The 20,558-nt window shown below is 45.5% G+C and overlaps 2 protein-coding genes across 3 annotated transcripts in view; one reads left to right on the forward strand and one right to left on the reverse strand.

Annotated features, from left to right (window-relative positions):
* Slc10a7 (solute carrier family 10 member 7) overlaps positions 1-15,047 on the reverse strand; it is a 232,370-nt gene extending 217,323 nt beyond the window's left edge. The window contains exons 1-2 of one of the 2 annotated variants that reach the window (XM_021170488.2): positions 14,725-15,047; positions 8,204-8,286 (exon numbers count right to left, since the gene is read on the reverse strand). In XM_021170488.2, the coding sequence (XP_021026147.1) occupies positions 8,204-8,286; positions 14,725-14,824 (183 nt within the window). In that variant the 5' untranslated portion in view covers positions 14,825-15,047. Of the gene's footprint in view, positions 1-8,164; positions 8,287-14,724 lie in introns of both variants that reach the window. The other variant, XM_085843802.1, reaches the window with a different exon arrangement.
* A 452-nt stretch (positions 15,048-15,499) lies between these two features.
* Positions 15,500-19,241, forward strand: LOC110299844 (RNA binding motif protein, X-linked-like-1). Its single transcript, XM_021169739.2, has 2 exons — positions 15,500-15,601; positions 17,525-19,241. Exon 2 carries the CDS (start codon positions 17,664-17,666, stop codon positions 18,828-18,830), a length of 1,167 nt encoding a protein of 388 aa, XP_021025398.1. The 5' UTR covers positions 15,500-15,601; positions 17,525-17,663; the 3' UTR covers positions 18,831-19,241.
* The last annotated feature ends 1,317 nt before the right edge of the window (positions 19,242-20,558 follow it).

Below are 20,558 nucleotides of genomic sequence, written 5' to 3' on the forward strand. Positions count from 1 at the left end.
AAGGAGTTACAGAGACAAAGTTCGTAGCTGTGATGAAAGGATGGACCATTTAGAGACTGCCGTATCCAGGGATCCATCCCATAATCAGCTTCTAAACGCTGACACCATTGCATACACTAGCAAGATTTTCCTGAAAGGACCCAAATATAGCTGTCTCTTGTGAGACGATGCCGGGGCCTAGCAAACACAGGAGTGGATGTTCACAGTCAGCTATTGGATGTATCACAGGGCTCCCAATGGAGAAGCTAGAGAAAGTACCCAAGGAGCTAAAGGGATCTGCAACCCTATTGTTGGAACAACATGATGTACTAACCAGAACCCCGGAGCTCTTGTCTCTAGCTGCATATGTATCGAAAGATGGCCTAGTCGGCCATCAATGGAAAGAGAGGCCCATTGGACTTGCAAACTTTATATGCCCCAATATAGGGGAATGCCAGGGCCAAAAGAATGGGAATGGGTGGGTAGGGAAGTGGGGGGCGCTATGGGGGACTTTTGGGATAGCATTGGAAATGTAATTGAGGAAAATATGTAATAAAAATATTAAAAATCAAAAAAAAAAAAAACAAACAAATGAACAAATGAATGGATAGAAAGAAAAAGAGTAGAAAAGGCCTAGTCATTCTTAAAAAGTCAGACAGAAAACAAATAGGAGAAAGAAGCAGCAAGCGAGGGTCAGTAAGATGGCTCTGCAGGTAAAAGGATTTCCTGCACATTCCTGGTGACCTGAATTGGATCCCTAGAGTCACAATGGAAAGACAGAATCAATGTCCATAGTCGCCCTGACTTCCACAGGCATGCTCCGATGCCCGCCCCTTGACATGCATCATATACAGGACAGTCATAATAAAATATATATCTTTGGATAAGACAAAAGGTTACAAGTGATCATTAGGCATATTCAAAGATGCCACAGACTCACTCGTTTTCATCGTCATGTTTCAAAATGTGCAGCAGACCCTCAGCCTCAAGGGCACTGTGACCTGATCAGTCTGTCTGTAAACAGTGGCTTGTGCCGACTCACCCACTGACTGCCTCAGTCACTTGTCCTTCAGCTCCCACCTCTACCTCCCTACCAGGAGTTGCACCAGTTCCTCCTTGGTCCAAGATGTATCTAAAAGCACGGATGGTTCTGGGAATCTGGGAATGCCTAGCTTACCAGAACCACACTAGATCCTTGGATAGACCGAAAAGAAAGCTAGGCATAGTCCAGTGAATCAGTCTTCAAAGTTACACTTTTACAAGGTCTGACACCAGCCCTTTACAGATGCTCACCACTTCTAAAAGCAGCTATGGTTCAGTGTGCTCAGAGGCTCCTGACAAATGTCAGATAACTTTTAGCCAGAATGCAACAAGTAAAACATTTGCACAGATCTGTGACGGGTGTTTCAAAAAGAATAAGTTGGGGATATACTGCAATAATAATGCAATCTCTTGGACAAAATTTTGTTTCTGATTAATTCTAAAGACAAGAGTGGGGCTGGAGAGATGGCTCAGCAGTTAGGAGCACTGACTGCTCTTCCAGAGGTCCTGAGTTCAATTCCCAGCAACCACATGGTGGCTCACAACCATCTGTAATGGGGATCCAATGTCCTGTTCTGGTGTGTCTGAAAACAGAATACAGTGCACTCACATTAAATAAATAAATAAATACATACATACATACATACATACATACATACATAAAAGTTTGAAGAAAAAAGACAAAAGTGGTTAGAAATATTCAATACATTATTTATTTGCCAGATTGCTTGCTTGCTTGTTTGTTGTTTTGAAACAAGGTCTCAAGTAGCTCAGGCTGGCCCCAAATTCTATAAACAATCAGACCAAGTCCTGATTCCCCAGCCCCTGTCACTGAGTAACTTCAGGAGGTGAAGTTCTCCTGGAAGTAGTCACGGGAGATATGCCTCCCCGCTCTCCTTCCTCACTGATGGAGACAGGCAGCCCCTGCCAAAGAGTCGCTCCCACACCACAATGATATCCAGCCTCACCACGGGCCAAAGCAATGGAAGAAGCCAACCACAGACTGAAGGTGATGAAATCGGGAGCCAAAGGAAATCAGTCTTCCCTTTAGATGGTGTATCCCGGGTGTCTGGCAGAGAGGTGTTTTTGGTTTTGTTTTTATAAAAGCTAGCACATGTGAAATAGGCTATCGTCTAATGGTTTTCACGATCTATTTATTAACGGTGTTGAGGGGGATGAAGGAGGAGATCTCACACTCTACCACAGGCACAAGTTATGGAGGAAGCTGGCAACTTGTTCCTTCATTCAAGAAATGCTAAACGGGGCTCAGAGAGGGACTCAGTAGGAGAGTTCCTGTCATTTATAGACAAGGCCTTGGGTTCTACTTCCTGGGCCCCCAACACCACACTGATGCAAGCACTGAGACCTGACTTTGATCCCCAGAACTCATCTTTAAAAGCTGGGCATGCTATCATGTGCTTGTAACCCCAGGCTGAGAGAGAAAAGACAAGCAGACCCCTAGGGTGGTACTGACCAGCCAGTTTAGTCTACTTGGTGAGTTCCAGACCAGTGGGACCTTGTCACAAAGTAAAGGGGGTGGGAGCTCAGAGACAATGGCTGAGGAATACCACCAGAAGTTGTCCTCTGGTCTACATACGCACACGAGGGCACACAAACATACATATGAACACATACATATAAAAACAAAGGAACAGAAAATACAGAGCATATAAGCCCTATAAACCCCCAAATACCATTATTCCATACTTATTTATGAGAATTTAAGGCCATATATTGGAATATACCACCATGATTCATTGAAAAATGGCTCTACGGGGCAGTTTGTTTAGTTACACACAATTCCACACTCCATAGCACACACTGCCGACAACAGGCCTCAGCGAGCAAGATATACTTCAAACCAGGACTCGGACTAGATTGCAGAAATATGTTAATCACACATCAATCCCTCGGCTAATGGAACTCCAAAGGTCATCATCAGTTTAGAGAAATAAAGAAAACGAGTGCGTTCCACCCAACTTGGGCCCAAGGCTAAATAAACTGGCCTTGTCACAATCTATTACAAGTTCTTCGATGCTGTAAGCTTGACGTTGGATTCATGGGCATGTGTCATTCAAGTATGAACATGTGCAGTGCCCAGCCCATGCACAGGCATCCCCTATCATTTTAGACATTTTTTTTTCCTTTTTGAGACAGTCTCTCACTGAGCCTGGAGCTTGCCATTTGAGGTGGACGACACCCTGGGATCCAGGTGACTCTGTTCCACAGGGCCACCCCAGCCCCTGCTTTGTGATGGTCTTCCATGATGTGAATGGCCTCCACACACACCCTGGCTGCGCAGAGCTGCCTGCCTCACTGTTTTCCCTGGCAGAAGGGGCTGAAGCCCAGATACGGTGAGTTTCCTCCCCTATGTTGTTCTGTCTGGAAGTTTTGGTCACAGAGATGCAATAGTAACTACTACATTGGCTAAACATAAAGTTAGAGTCAAATTCATTGTACTTCAATATAACATTTCCAAAATTTCAACAGGTTTTCAAAAATTAGAAACCAACAGTCATAAAACTGATGATTTAGCTTGTACTAGCATAGTGTTAGCATTTTGTCTAAGCTCCGCCCCACAGTTACCTGGCCAGGTGTGCCTGACTCACTATAAAAGGGGCTGCTTGCGGCACAGCCTCCCCCCTTCTTGCTCTTGCCTTCTTGCTCCTGCTCTGTCCTCTCACCCCTTTCCCTCCCCCTCATGTGCTCAGGACCGGCCTCTAGTCCTCTATTTACTCTCTCTGCCTTTCACTGTCTCCACTACCCTCTCAACTCCTCTCCCATGCCCTGAGTAAACTCTATTCTATACTATACCTTCCTGTGGACGAACTGTCGGAGGTACTCCCTTCCCCCACACCTGACTACACATCCACGAAAACATATTCCTCCTCTCCCTTATCTTTTTATCAACACAACACAACACAACACCTAGGATCCTTGCTGGGCTGCGGAGATGGGTCAGTGTGTACAGTGCCTGTTACAGAAGCATGAAGACCCGAGTTTGGATCCCCAGCACCTATGCAAAATACTGGGCATGGTAAGTCATGTGTGTGTGTGTGTGTGTGTGTGTGTGTGTGTGTGTGTATCTCCTAATACATGGAAGAAAGAGGTAAACAGGCAGATGCATGGTAAGTCGTGTGTGTGTGTGTGTGTGTGTGTGTGTGCATCTCCTAATACATGGAAGAAAGAGGTAAACAGGCAGATGCCTGGGGTGAACTTGGGTTCAGTGAGAAATTCTCCTTCAAAACCTAATGTGGAGAGCAACATAGAACACCAGACATTGGCTCCTGGCCTCCACATGCACATATGCCAACACACACACACACACACACACACACACACACACACGTCTAACAAATATATACACACAAAGTAAAATAAATAAATAAATAAGCTAATTTTAGATTGCACATCATTAAATCAATATATGAGTAACAGTTCATGAAATGTTCAATGTAAATCAAAGCTGAGTGGGACAAAGGCTTTCAGAAAGATGCAACTCACCATCTAAATGAACAAAAGCACACTATTCTAGGACCAAATAATAGAGAAAATAATGATCACAAAATCATAGTCAATTTAGGATTATCAAGTAAAAAATAAGTTACAAACCACTACTTCCTACTTCCTAACTGTTGGACTACCCGCGAAAACTTCGGGGCTTAGATGGTCTAGCATTATACACTTTGAAAGTGACTGACTGTTGTACAGTTTGAAAGGGTCTTTGATAGAGGAAATGGCTTTGAAGGCTACTCAGATAGCAAAATAAAGTACAGGATCAAAGCCTATCATCATTACACCCAAATTAGCTGGGTAAGGTCTAGGTGCTCAAAAAAGTCAGTCCTTAGAGAGTCACTGATAGCTGTGACATTCCTCCTTCCTCTGCTCTTACAATGCACCAAGTTGGTTGCTTTACAGAATAACATTAAGTAAGAAGCTAAGGAGTAAGAGATGTGAAGTCTCTTGACAGATTTCCCATGGCATAAATAACAGCTGTAGCCACTAAATGGATACCAGGGGACATAGTAAGGGCAATGTCTCAGGCAGAGGACTTCTGTCAGGCAGCAGCTCCACAAAGCATTAACCATGGCCAAGAGGAAGACCCCCAAGTCATTTCCGGCCTGGACCACAGAACAGCAAAGGCCATTTTGTATTCCCTGCGCCCACACTGAGAATCAGTTGTGGAACTCGGGTGTTCACAGAAAAAGCCAGTTCCCTCTAACAATGGTTACTTCTAACCAAGAACATTTCCAAAGGGTCTATAATTAACAGAATGGGAAGTACATCCTGTATCAATATCTTTAGGAAGGCAACTAATCAGCGAGAATATTTAGAATTGTTGGGGTGAAATCTATCTGTTGTAAACATTACACACTAAGAATGTGTATATCAAAAAAATGCAACCAATTAAAAGATTTATAGAAGGCCGATACCTTCAGAATGAAAGATTTGGTAACGTTCATCTCTCATGTTATTAACAAACAGCGTGACCAAAGAAGAAAGTACCTAAGTAACTTTAGTCGCTGAGTTTGTTTCCTATGGCTGTGATAAACACCATGCCCAGAAGCAGCTTGGGAGGGAAAGGGTTATCTCATCTATGCTTCCATGAAACTCAACTGGGAACCGCTAAGGCAGCATGGGAAAGCGGCTTACTGGCTTGCTCTTTTAGACCACCCATGCCCACCTGAGGTGACAGCCACAGTGGGCTAGACCTTCCCACGTTCGACCAGTAATCAAGAAATGCCCCCATAGACTTGCCGACACGCAGTCTGATGGAGAGAATACTTGAAACAAGGTTCCTTCTTTCCAGATGACTCTAGGTTTATGTCAAGTCAACAAAAAGTGACCAGCAAAATCTTCAGTCAGACCACACCAAAACACTCCCTATGACCCCGCAGTGTTCCTGGGCACATACCAAAGGATGCCATGTCCCAGCACAGATGTGTTTGCAAATCTATATCCACGTCAGCAAGGACTGGGTCATAGGCACCATTATCTACATGCGTGCCACACTGGGACTTCTCAGTCAAAATACCAAACAACTATCAGAATGCTGGGATGTGCTTGTCTAACAAGTAGTTTAGAGTTGTCAGAACAATATGACTAGATACCATAAGGTTTGTGTCAGGTTGACACACAGCGGCCATGAGCCTTAGGGACCTGAAGTCATATATCCCTGAAGAGCCTCGGGGCACTCAAGCAGAGCAGGCGCACTGCAGCCTTCTCCAGTTTAGGAAAAAATATGAGATGGGTTCATTAGTTCATTTCTAATGAACATATTCACACTGGGCGGTGGCTCACGTCTTTAATCCCAGCACTTGGAAGGCAGAGGCAGGTGGATTTCTGAATTCAAGGCCAGCCTGGTCTACAAAGTGAGTTCCAGGACAGCCAGAGCTATACAGAAAAACCCTGTCTCAAAAAAAAAAAAAAAAAAAAAAAAACAAAAAAAGAACATATTCACAATTTATGTTTACATATACCACTGTATATTACATATACATATATATATACATATATGTACATATATATATATATATATATGTACATACATATATATATACATATATGTAATATTACATATTACATATACCAAAAAAAATATTTGATTTTTGGTTCTTGTTGTTTTGTGTAGCTTGGGCTACCTCAGCATCCTAAATACAAGGTGTGGTGGTTTGAATGGCCCATAGGTGGGCTTTGAAGTTCCAAGTTTCAACTAAGCATGCCCAGTTAGCGCTCCGCCTCACAGCTGTTGTCTCAATATGTAAACTCTCAGCTACTGCACCAGCACCATGCCTGTCTGTCTGCTCTATCACCATGCCTGTCTGTTGCTCCAGCATCATGCCTGTCTGTCTGCTCCAGCACCATGCCTATCTGTCTGTCCGTCTGCCTGCCTGCTGCTCTAGCACCATGCCTACCTGTCTGGCCAAGTTCCTGACCTCACTGATAATGGACTCAGCCTCTGAAGCCAGAAGCAGCACCCACCCCCAGCTTACTTTTTTTTTTAATCAACGTACTTATTTACTTTACATCTTAAGCAAAGCTTTCCCTTTTCTTCTCGCCTCCCAGTCCCCTCCCCTCTGCCCCTTCTTAGTTAGGGTTTTACTGCTGTGAACAGACACCATGACCAAGGCAACTCTTATAAGGACAACAATTAATTGGAGCTGGCTTACAGGTTCAGAGGTTTAGTCCATTATCATCAAGGAAGGAACATGGTAACATCCAGGCACACATGGTACAGGAGGAGCTGAGAATTCCACATCTTCATCTGAAAGCTGCTAGCAGAATACTCCCTTCCAGGCAGCCCACACCCACAGTGACATACACACTCCAACAAGGTCACACCTACTCCAACATGGCCACTTCCTGGACCACGATTATACAAACCATCACAGTCCACATGCATGCTCTTTGGTGGAGCTTGGGGAATCCTGTGGAAGAGGGGGTGGAAGGATTGAAGGAGCCAAAGGAATCAAGGACACCACAAGAAAACCTACAGAATCAATTAACCTCAGGACTCAGAGACTGAACTGCCAACCAGGGAGCCTGCACAGGACTGACCTAGGTCCTCTACACCTGTGTTACAGTTGTGTAGCTTGGTATTCATGTGGAGCTCCTAACAGTGGGAGCAGGGGCTGTCACTGACTAAACTGCCTGCCTCTGGGACCCTTTCCCCACACTGAGCCGCTCATCTAGACTCCAGAGAAGAAGATGCAGCTAGTCTTCCTGGAACTTGATATCCCAAGGGAGTTGATATCCATGGGAGGCCTCCTTTTCTGAAGAGAAAGGAAGAGTGGATGGGAGAGGGGGGACTGGGAAAAGAGCAGAAAGTGTGGGTTCAAGTCCCACCTCGTGTCTGACTCGAACCCACAAAAGGAGGGAGGGGAAACTGTAGACGACGTGTAACGTTAATTAATCAATTAATTAATTAATTAAAATAAGAACTGGTCATCAAAAAACAAAAACAAAAAACTCAACAACACAACGGTCATTCTAATCCACGTCTTGGTCCTCCACCCTCCCGTGAAGTCTCCTGCATGCAGACACAGTGATGGTCCTGTCCCTATCCATGTCATCCTGTCAGTGGAGCCTCTGTCAGCAGCCTCACTCAAGGCCCCTGGAACTTCAGCACTCAGAACAAGCTCACATTTCTGCGCGGCTCCTCATGGGCCACAGGTGACAGTACCTCCGTTTTTAATGACAGTCCACTGTTGAAGAATATCGTTGCGACGGCAATGTAGGCCACAGTTATCTCTGGCTTCAGTGGTCCTGAGAAGAGAGCAGTGAGTTACTGTTAGAGTATCTGTAGCAGGTAAGTGGGTCTGAAAGAAGGCTCTCTAAGCCAGCAAAAACGACTCTCACCATGAGTGCTGTACCCTTGTGGCCCACTCCCCCTCGGGAAGCATCTTCCCTAAGATACTTCCTTACTGCAGAGAAGCTCTCAAGGTTAGCTTTCTGGTTCGGCACATGATTCTCCAACCACAAGAATGAAAGCGCTCACCCAGCACACCATCCAGATGTCCAGCCATGCCAGGAAACCTGAGTGCCACCGCTCTGGTGGTCAGCCATGAAGATGGCATGATTCATAGAGACCAGGAATTCTGCTAGGCATTCCTCGTAGGATAAAATAACGTCTGCAAACAAACTGTCCTGTACAAAATGTCAACAGTGCCCGGGCTGGGAAGCTGGGATATACATTATGTGGCTCTCTCTCCTGTACTGGATTCCTTCCTGAGAGTCTTATCCACACAGAATCTATGAGTGGGATCTGGATACCAAGATTGGGTCTTCCTGCAACAGAGTCGTTACCCAACAATTATGCTTGCTTGTGTGCTTGGCTTTACAGTACCTGGGTAAAACGCAGGCTCTCTCTCACACAAGCACTCTATCACGGAGCAAGTAGGCAGGCAGCCTCAGTGACTGGTATTCTAAAAGGGCTATTTGTATGCAGATACATAGTAAAGACAGGGCAAGGACTGGAATTATAAGACCACACCCTTCAGAAGGCCAAAAGTAAGCACCACTGGCTACAAGAAGCAAAGCAAGCAAGAGCCCCAGAGAACACCTTGTCTGTGGACTCTCGCCCACTGTGAGGGATAAATTCCTGTCACTGTGATGTGTTTCTTAGACAATGTGTTGCTACACTAGTTTGCTTCAAGTAAAATAACAGGATCATATCATATATATGAATGATGTATGTGAGATAGAGAGAGAGAGAGAGAGAGAGAGAGAGAGATAGGTATTTCACAATCATAGAATCCCAAGACCCTCTACCATATCTATTGATATTTTCAGCATATGGTTAGATGACCAAACTCTGAAAGAAATCACCATTTATTCACTCAACAAACACTTGTTAAGCCACCAATGTCTTAGATATTTATAAGGCAACAATGGGTAAAAAAGCTGGCATTAACACACAGCGTTTAGCTGAGACTGGGATAGCAGAGCTCCAAGAGACAAGCACGACAGGCATTCCAAACCGTGAGCACATCTGTCTCAACGGTGTCCTGGCACAAACAACAACTAGGGAGGTCAGTTAAGGAGCAGATTTTAAAGGCAAAACGTCTGACTCAGTTTAGAAGTAGATTGCTCCCAGAACTTCTATCTGAATTTTAAAAGTCATGTTATTTTTACTCCCATCCCCAGAGTCTCACTTTTCCTCAGACCCTATCCTTGTCCAGGCTGGCTCTGCCCAGTGGTGCCTCTAGAATCTCTAGTAAGGAAGAGTCAGACAGTCAGTGACATGGTCGCTAGCAAGACAGGGATGGCTCCAAAGACATGTGGACATAGTAACATGGCGTTGTTCCATTCAGTCACCCAATCTTGAATTTTCAATGTTTCAAATCCCAGAGACAAGTCACAATAACTTTTGTTATACTAGATGCAGATGATAATTCTAAATCAAGAAATGTAGTGGGGCTATTCCAAGATAACTTACAGGTTACAAGTCAAGGAGAAAGGGAGATTGGATTAAAGAGACACACAGGCAGCTCTCTGGAACTCTTCAGGACTAGAGGTCACCCAGGACAAAATAAAAGCTAGCTAGGCAAATACTTAAGAGGAATGAGCTGACACTAGGGTACAAATATGTCACTTTCCAAACTAATAATTATGTCTCCCAGGTCACCAAAACAATAAGATCCAGACCTTTATAAAGCTCAATAGTTGGTATTTTCCTTTATCTTTAAACAAATATGTAATGAACCCGCTGACACAAAAATAGGCCCCTAAGAAAATGAAGCCATTTTGACCTCTGCCTAGAAGCCGTTCTCTTCATTTTGTTGTTGCCCATTTGCTTTTTGAGACAGTGTCTCTCAATAAGAGCTCTGTCTGTCTTGGAACTCATTCTGTAGACTAGGCTGGCCTGCAACTGAGAGATCTACCTGCCTCTGCCTCCAGGCAATGGGATTGAAGGGGTGTGTCACCTGGCCTGCCTCACCCAGTCTTTTTAAAGGGAAGAAAGAAGGATCTCTTTTGTAATGCTAAAGAACTCCAGCAGCCCCAGAAGCCTCCACAAGCTCACCTCCAAGCACCAACTAAAACCGTCTAAGGGGGCGGGGCATGCACATCAGTTCCGTTGACGGTGGCTTGGGGAGGGGACTGCAAAGGAGCAATGAAGCTCCAGTACAGAGTCTCAGCTACAAAGCTGGGTTCCATACACAACATTGAGAAAACAAAACAAAATGAACGAAAAAAGCCCAAGTTCAGTCATCAAAGCATGAAACTAGATAAGGTGCTATACGTATTTTATTAGTAAAATGAAAAGAACCAAATACTTCACTTTAAAACGCTGGGGGGGGGGGGGGGGGGCTGGTGAGATGGCTCAGTGGGTAAGAGCACCCGACTGCTCTTCCGAAGGTCCAGAGTTCAAATCCCAGCAACCACATGGTGGCTTACAACCATCTGTAACGAGATCTGGCGCCCTCTTCTGGAGTGTCTGAAGACAGCTACAGTGTACTTACATATAATAAATAAATAAAAAATAATAATAAAAAATAAAACGCTGGGGGGTCTGGGGGTAGACCTTTAATCCCAGCACTTGGGAGCCAGCGGCAGGCAGATCTCTGTGAGCTCAAGGCCAGCCTGGTCTACAGAGTTCCTGAAAAGCCAAGGCTACAAAGAGACTCCATCTCTAAATAAGTAAATAAATAAATAGCCAGGAAGTGGTGGCACATGCCTTTAATCCCAGCACTTGGGAGGCAGAGGCAGGTGGATTTCTGAGTTCAAGGCCAGCCTGGTCTATAGTGAGTTCCAGGACAGCCAGGGATACACAGAGAAACCCTGGCTCAAAAAAAAAAAAAAAAAAAGGAAAGTAACAATAATAAAAAATAAAAGGGCAGAGGCTAGGCATAGAGATGCATATTTTTAATCCCAGCATTTAGGAGTCAGAGGCAGGTGTATCTCCATGAGTTTGGGGCTAGCCTGGGCTACACAACAAGTTCCAGGGCAGCCAGAGCTAAATTAAATAAGACACTGTTCAAAAATAATTAAATTAACTAAATTAAATAAAATAAAAGAACATGTAGGAGCGTCTATTACTGTGTATGCATTTAAAAATTAGCATTCCTGGCCTGACAAGATGGGGTTTAGCGGGTATAGGTGCTTGTCAATCCACAGAACCATAAGAGAGAACTGATTCCTACAAGTTGTTTTCCCACCTCCATCTGCACCACACACACACACACAGACACACATACACACACACACACACACACACACACACACACAAAATTAATTAATTGATTAAACATCTTAAAATCACATTTCACATTTCCAGCCAGGTGTGGTGGCACACAGCTCCCTCTAATCTCAGCACTTGGGAGGCTGAAGCAGGCAGATCTCTCTTGAGTTGAGGCCAGTTGGGTCTATACAGCAAGTTCCAGGTCAGCCAGGGGTCTAGAGAGACCCTGTCCCAGTAAAACAAAAACAAAATTAAATCACCTTCCCATCATGCAGTAACTTCAAGAAGCGCTTTAGGGGACTATAAGAAGTACATGAGAGAAATATTTGCAGTGACACTTCTACTCTAGATCTTTAGTTGTTGTTGTTTAGAGGTGTGCTGAAAGTGTGGCTCGAGATTGTTTTGAGTTTTGTTTTTATTGAACAGGCTTTACAGGTCAGACCACCAGTTGAAATGGTCATGGAATATAAAGCTCTCAACCAACCTAACAACCTACACAGAAAATTCCAGTCATTTGACTCTTCTTTTTTTTTTTTTAAAGATTTATTTATTAATTATAATATAGTAAGTACACTGTAGCTGTCTTCAGACACACCAGACGAGAGAGTCAGATCTCGTTTCGGATGGTTATGAGCCACCATGTGGTTGCTGGGATTTGAACTCCTGACCTTTAGAAGAGCAGTCAGGTGCTCTTACCCACTGAGCCATCTCACCAGCCCCATCTGACTCTTCTTAAGACAAGTAATTTTTATACAGGAAGGGCCCTAGAAGAAACACAGGAAGAGTTGTTGTCTAACATTTAGCTAATTAGAGTACAGAAATGTTTTTATTCCAGAGCCTTTTATCTCTTTATAGTGATCTCTCTCTCTCTCTTTCTCACTCTCTCTCTCTGTTTCTACCAAAACTATTATTATAGGTATTTGTCACCTATAATATTTGTTATTATAAAAGAGAAAGCCCTGGTTTCCATGGTTCCCTAACTAACCTCTGATGTGGTCAGGCCTCAACATCTACAAAACCAGCACTGGGGGTTGGGGGTGGGATGGGGGTGTGGTTACAGGTAGGACATGTGCTTAACATGTGTATGCCGAGACCCTGTGTTCACACCCCAATAATCTAATCAAAACATAAAGTGGCATGCTGATTTAAATTATTTTATGTTACTTCTAGCTGGAAATATTTATTCTGCTCCTACTTTTTAGATTTTTATTTATTTACTTGTTTGTTTATTGATTTATTTGTTTGGGGAGTTTCCAGATAGAGTTTCTCTGTGTAGCCCTGGCTGTCCTCTATAGACCAGGCTGGCCTTGAACTCAGAGATCTGCCTCCTGGGTGCTGGGATTAAAGTTGTACACCACCCCCATGAAGGAAAAAAAAAAAAAAACTATAAGACACAATAGTGTAAAAAAGTTCAATAAGCAGAATCTAAGAGAACAACTGAGCTCACAGAGTCCATCTTGTATCTGCCAGAACAAGAAACCCTAGGGAACTGATTCACCATCAGCAAACTTCCTGTCCACTCAGCACTGGGGAAGGCAAGGGAAAAGACATTCGGCAAACCCAGACATGCGGGGCTATAGGCCACACAAGTCAGCAGGAACTCCATCTCAATGCTGAGCAGAGATCTAACCTCACTATAGCCAGTACAGTGGAGCATTGTGAGTAGCCTCAAAGACAGGAGAATGTCACTTCTCCCAGCTCCAGGAACAAGAGATTCCCCCTTCATTTGACTGAACTCAAAATCCCAACTTAACAGTTTCCCAAAGGCTCACAGAAAGGTTTTTTCTAAAACTAACTGGTAACTATACATACTCTATGTTGCATTTAAAAATTTAAAATATGTTAAACTTAAAAGGGAAAAAATTAAATATAGAAAGCTTTCCTATCGAAATCACTGTTTAAATAATTCAATCCAAACGATTCCAGAAGTTACTTCTAAATGGAGAAACTAGGGCTGGGGAAAGAAAAAACACTATTCAGAGAGATCATCCGTTCACTTCTGTAAGGTTTTAATAAGAAGGTAAAGTTTCAAATATCCACATGGGCACCTCCTACTTGGGAAAGACTGTGTGCTCTCTTCTGTCCTTATTTGGGTCCATTGCATGATTGATAAATTCGATCTGCCAATAAGCTTGGAACCTAACACATGAGGTCAAAAACATATGAACTGAAGAAACTCAATTAATATCTATGAAAAGCAGAACAAGGTTGTCTGAAGGTGGGGGAGAGGGTATAAAACGCCAGTGACACGTCCCATGTTCCCACCAGTGTCCACAGGTCACATTACAAAGCTCCTACTATTCAGAGATTGGAGCGGAGGTTTTAACCCATCCACACTTCCCTGCCAAAACATACAGTGTGCATAGTCTGCAACTGTTGGACGGCTGCTGTAGTAACGGCAGCCCAGCAGCACACGGAAGTAGTGTCCCGTAAGGAAAGAGTGCAACGTGTCAGTACAATTGGGAGTTTTGGACTGTCAGCAACTAAGGCACACTAAAAATTGAAGTTTGGAGCAAGAGTATCCTTTTTTCCTTTTTCTCCTGCCCCCCGCCCCCGCCAATAATCTCCCCCGAACCCCTTTCTCTCCAACAGACTTTTTTTTTTTAAAGGGAGGGGGGCCAAAAGGGAGGAGTCGGAAATAGACTGGATAATGAGGTCTACTCCAGGATAGATAAAGAACTCCTGGCAACCTACAGTCCCTTGAGATGGGATGCTACTAAGAACGAGAGGAGTAACTTTCAGTTTCCGTAACCTCACTCCGGCACTGAGCAGAAGTCATTGATTGCCCACAGGAAAGGCGACCTGCACTCCCATTCCCCTGCCCCATTCCTAATTCCCTCCTGGGCTAGCAAGTGAGAAGAACCTGCTAAAAGCCCCCTCTCTCTCCCGCACAGCGGGTTGGTTACGGCGCTGCGAGACAGAGGGCTGTGCCGCAGCCAGGGCGGCCGCTCCTCCCGGGGACTCGCCGACGAGTTCAGAAGTGGGAGCCGGCACGCTGCAGCCGGCGGAGGTGCGGCACTTACCCCCGTTCACTCCGACCGACGGCTCGAGCTTAGCGGCGCCGATCGCCACCACTATCCCGACCATGAACCATTCTTTCCTCGCCCTCTCCAGCAGCCTCATATTTGTTAGGGCGGGTGGGTTTTGTTTATTTGTTTGGCTGGCTTGCTTTCCAAACTGCGATCCCTAAATCCCCGGGGCGTCTCCACACTTTCCTCGATCCCTCCAGACATGCAGCAGAGCAAGTCAAATTGCCACTCGTAAACTAAAGACCGAGGGGTGGCTCGGGCGGCTCCGAGGCGGGCTGGGAGTAGTAGTACCCAGTGACAGAAAAGCCTCGCTGAGCGCCGCCATCACTACCACGCACCTCAGAATAGACGCGCACTCCCGCCGAGGACCAGGGCGCAGGGGACGTAAAACGGAGGCACACCAGGAGCACGCAAGTGAGACGAGTCACGGGCTGCACTAACAGGATCTCGCCGCCGTGCATACATGGCCAAGCTTGGGGAGGCCCGCAGTGGGAGAGAGGGATGAGGCGCCCCAGACGCCCAGCCTCATCATGGGTGTCGCTGCAGTAAAGCTATATTGACGGCGGCCGGAGCCCCGAGACATGCCTTGCAGAGAGCGTCTCTCACTCTGCCCTGAGCCCGAGAGAACCGCGGCGTGCGCTGGGCCGGTACCGGGCTGCGCCGTGGCGACGGCTGCGCGCGCCAGTGCCCGCTATGTCTATGCGCGTACACTCGAGACATTACGGCGACGGCCGACGTCGCGTTGACGTTGCGCGGGGGGAGGGGAAGCCATTCGCGGCCTCTGGTTCTCGGCGGGAGCGGCGGCGGCAGACGCGTGTGGCGACCGGCGCGGGAAAGCGGCTTCCTAGTTGGGGAAGCGTTAGCCCCGTGGGTAGGTTGAAAATCGGTGGCCGAGCAGACGTCCGGGACGGCAGGGCCCCCGCCTTCCCGCAGCGGCGGCGGCGGGAAGGCGGGGAAGGCGAGCTGGGCCTTCCCGCCAGGTCGGTGGCCTGCCCGGGCCTTTCTGCCCGACCGCCTCCGCGGCCAAAACCCGCCTCGGGAGTGGGGAGGACGGCCGGGATGGGGCAAATCTTCCCTGGGGGGCGGTGAGAGAGCGACCCAGGCTCCTCCCCACCCGTGTGCCGCGCGTGGGCGGGCGATTCCGGAGGCCGCGTGGTGCGGGCCTTTGCCTGACCCCGAACCACTAAAGCAACAGGACAACTGAGAGGGGGCCAGGAACTCAGAACAAAAGCAGTGAGGGCCAGATCCAGGGTGGAGGGTCTGATGTCCGCCCCCTCCCCCAACCCTCGGTTTCTTGCATTGCATTTTGGCGAATCTATGACATAGTTTCACGAATGGTCTTCCGAGCATCAACCCTTCCTCTTTATGCACCCAAAGAAAGAAAGGAACAAAGTATTGTGGGACATTTTGAAGCAGCCTGGTATCAGCTACTTGAATAGTTTACTATGGAACGTAACGTTCGAAAGAGATTGTACCAGACTTTCATTCTGAATGCATTCAAAGCTTGAAAGAGACTCGGCGTGCAATTTGCTCTATTTAACTTTATCTTGCTGACATGACTCGCTATCCAAAAACTAAGCTGCTTTAAGCAGTTGTGCTATCAGTTCTCAGTTGCACAGCCCCCACTGCCCGGTAATTACGCATCGGGCAGCATGAAGAAAAGCTAATCTCAAGATAAAAAGAACTTAATAGGGAGACATTAAACAATTTACCAGGCAAAAGAAGTACACGAAATGTGATAAAGGCTTATTATAAGACAGTCACAGGTAAGTGGAGTTCTAGGAAGTAAAATTTATAACATAATTTTCTTCAGTAATTTTGCCTGGTTCAAAAGGAAAAAAATCTGCCTCAGTCATCGAATACTCAAAAGGTCATCACAGATAGTGCTGCTTAAGTAAGGCTGCTCACAGAGTCTTTCTAGAGATTTTGACCTGTTTAGAACAAAATCTTAATTCATAGAATATTTTAACCGTAGTTCTTTGTGAATTGTATTGTCGAGGACTGTATTAGTTTGCTAGGGCTGCTATAACAAATAGCCCCCTCCCCGAGTTAGCTGTACTCAGACAATAGACATGTTGTTTTACTGTTGCAGAATAAGGAAATTCAAAATGGAGATATTGGAGGGCCATGTGTTCTAAAGGCTCTTTCCCGCTTCTGTGGCTGTTAATATTCCATGGCTTCCTTGATTTAGGTTCTGATGCTCCAGTCTCCCTGGTTAGGCATCACATCTCCCTCCATATGTTTCAAGTGGCTGCTCTCTGCATCCTTGAGCATTCATTACCTTTTTTCTGTGTGTATCTTTAAAAGATACTTGTCCTTAGATTTAAAGCCTAACCAGATAGCCCAGAATAATGGGTCATATTCATTTAGATTAATTTTATGAGCCTATATCCTTTCTCCAACTTAACTGGATACCATCCCCTGTAAAAGACATGTTTTCCCATGACCTCAGAACCTGACTTGTAGAAATCCCATGTTTATAGGTATGAGAAGCTGCAGTTCTTCAATATGAAGGTGTGCAGGTGAAGTGTAAGCACCACGTAGGGTGGAAACAGGAACTGGATTGAGTTATCTATAAGCCAAAGTATTCTAAGAATTACTGACAACCACTGGAAGCTAGGAGGGAGTCATGGTACAGATTTTTGTTAAGGCTTCTGGTAGAAACGTACCTTCATACTTCGTGACTTCCTGAACTGTAAGAAAATCAATGTTTTATAGCACACCTCCCACCCCCAGCCCTTTCGCAATGCATTGTTACAGCAGCCTGAGGAAACTAATACAATAATATTCACAGGTGCTCGTGTGCAGTAGTCCTAGTGGCTTTTCTGTTCTGTTCTGAGACCCAGCAGCTGTCACCGGAAGGCCGATTTGGTGAGCTTGTAGGAGGAGCTTGAGACCTTCACATCCCCTCCGACTCTCAGCTGGAAGGCAAGATGGTTGAAGCAGATCGCCCAGGAAAGCTCTTCATTGGTGGGCTTAATACAGAAACAAATGAGAAAGCCCTTGAAGCGGTATTTGGCAAGTATGGACGAATAGTGGAAATACTTTTGATGAAAGACCGGGAAACCAACAAATCAAGAGGATTTGCTTTTGTTACCTTCGAAAGCCCAGCAGATGCTAAAGATGCAGCTAGAGATATGAATGGAAAGTCCTTGGATGGAAAAGCCATCAAGGTGGAGCAAGCCACCAAACCATCTTTTGAAAGTGGCAGGCGTGGACCACCTCCACCTCCAAGAAGCAGAGGCCCTCCCAGAGGTCTTCGAGGAGGAAGTGGAGGAACTAGGGGACCCCCTTCACGTGGAGGATACATGGATGATGGTGGTTATTCCATGAACTTTAACATGAGTTCTTCCAGGGGACCACTTCCAGTAAAGAGAGGACCACCACCACGAAGCGGGGGTCCCCCTCCTAAAAGATCAACACCTTCCGGACCAGTTCGAAGCAGCAGTGGAATGGGCGGAAGAACACCAGTGTCCCGTGGAAGAGATAGCTACGGGGGTCCACCACGAAGGGAACCCCTGCCATCTCGCAGAGATGTTTATTTGTCCCCAAGAGATGATGGATATTCTACAAAAGACAGCTATTCAAGCAGAGATTACCCAAGCTCCCGAGACACCAGAGATTATGCACCGCCACCAAGAGATTATACTTACCGTGATTACAGTCATTCCAGTTCCCGTGATGACTACCCATCAAGAGGCTACGGTGATAGAGATGGATATGGTCGGGATCGCGATTATTCAGATCATCCAAGTGGAGGTTCCTACAGAGATTCATACGAGAGTTATGGAAACTCACGCAGTGCACCCCCTACACGAGGGCCACCACCATCTTATGGAGGAAGCAGTCGCTATGATGATTACAGCAGCTCACGTGATGGCTACGGTGGAAGTCGAGACAGTTACTCAAGCAGCAGAAGTGATCTCTACTCAAGTGGCCGTGATCGAGTTGGCAGACAAGAACGAGGGCTTCCCCCTTCTATGGAAAGGGGGTACCCTCCTCCACGTGATTCCTACAGCAGTTCAAGCCGAGGAGCGCCAAGAGGAGGTGGCCGTGGAGGGAGCCGATCTGATAGAGGGGGAGGCAGAAGCAGATATTAGAAACAAATAAGACTTTGGATCAAGGTCTCCATGCAAAGAAACAAAAGATGGGAAGTCTTCTGTCATAACCACCCAAGGACTACTAAAAGAGAAGTTGTGTTACCTTTTTAAATTTTCTGTTTTAAGTTCCCCTTCATTTTTGTGTTCTTGTGAGGAAAAAGTAAAACATGATTAATTTTGATATTATGAATTGCTTTCAACAAGCAAATGTTAAATGTGTAAGACTTGACTTGTACTAGTGTTGTAATTTTCCAAGTAAAAGTGTTCCTAAAGGCAATTTTCTGTCTTGATTTCTCCCCCCACCCCCAATAAATGAGGTCAGCAATTTTAAGAGCTTTGAGGAACCATCTAGATAGTATTTGGTCCCTGGAAAATTCACTCAGCCTTCCAATACAGGTAAGCTAATTCTAGTAGAGGGTGGTAGTGGTGTGTTACTTTTAGGATCTCAGGGTGTCTCTTCTAACTCAAGTCTGAGTGTCAAAATCTGAGATGAGGTACCTAGAAAAAGCTGCTCACCCAGAAACAAGAAAGGAAATGCATAAAGCTAACTTTTTTTCTCTGCTGACATTTCTCTCTCTTTCAAAAGCATTCCCTTTCCCTCTGGGTTGGACTTTGTTTCTTTTTTTTGTTATTATTTTTTGATACAGGGTTTCTCTGTGTAGCCTTGGTCACCCTAGAATTCACTCTGTAGACTAGGCTGGCCTTGAAGTAGATCCACCTGAACTAAATCCTGAGTGCTGAAGTTAAACACATGGCCCACCATGCCCAACTTCTCTCCTCCATCTTAGGTGTTGGTTTTTTTTTTAATAACTTATTTTATGTGTATTGGTAACTGCAAATGTGTTGGATCTCCTGGAACTGGGGTTACAGATGGTTGTGAGCTGCCATGTGGGTGCTGGAAATTGGGTGCTCTTAACCACTTCCAGCCTCCCAATGTCTGTCTGTGTGTGTGTGAGTGAGTGAGTGTGCACGCGCTTGCGTGTACAAGTTTATGTGCATAACTTGTTTGTAGGTGTTTGTGGAAACCAGAAAAAGGGTGATAGAGTTTTACTCCATAGCCTGGGCTGCAGTGATCCTCCTGCCACATCTCCCCAGGGCTAAGATTCTAGGTATGTACGATCACTCCAGGCTGTTGTTTCGGGGCTTTTCTCTTGCACCAGCTCATCTACATTCACGCAAAACTGGACACACAGAAAAAGGAAGACAAGAGTTGGAATTGTTTACTCAGTAAATATTCCTTTGGTTCCTCATACCAAAATACCTCTAATTAGGACTGGCGATGTAGCCCTGCTGGTAGAATGCTTGCCTAACATGCATGACATCCTGAGTTCAATCAGCAATAGCACATAAATGAGTGTGAACTGAGTATGGTGTAACCCTAGCACTTGGAAGGTTGGGGTGAGCGGATCAGAAGTTTAAGGCTAGCTTCAGCTACATAGAACCCTGCCAGGAAGGAAGGAAGGAAAAGAAAAGATCCTGAGATTAAAGTTTTAGTTTGTCTCAGAAAGTTTGTCTTATGGTTCTGAAATCCAAGAACATAGTACCAGTATGTGGCCACTGTCTCATGCTGCATCTGAAGATGCCGTGTAGGTTAAAGGCTCTGGCCAGCATTACTGCCCCAATCTGCTGATTGTAGTTCCCGTCCCAGCAACTCACTTAAGGGATTTGGGCCTTGTTTTCATACAGTTTAAGAAGACAAATACAAACCCAAGTATTTGTTAGTTTAGT

Source organism: Mus caroli, unplaced genomic scaffold (genome assembly GCF_978045245.1).
Source record: "Mus caroli unplaced genomic scaffold, Mus_caroli_1 scaffold_10, whole genome shotgun sequence".
In the NCBI taxonomy this organism is placed as follows: Eukaryota; Metazoa; Chordata; class Mammalia; order Rodentia; family Muridae; genus Mus; species Mus caroli.

Bases quoted from the DNA above. Each gene is read 5' to 3' on its own strand.
- LOC110299844 (XM_021169739.2), top strand. From the start codon at position 17,664: ATGGTTGAAGCAGATCGCCCAGGAAAGCTCTTCATTGGTGGGCTTAAT.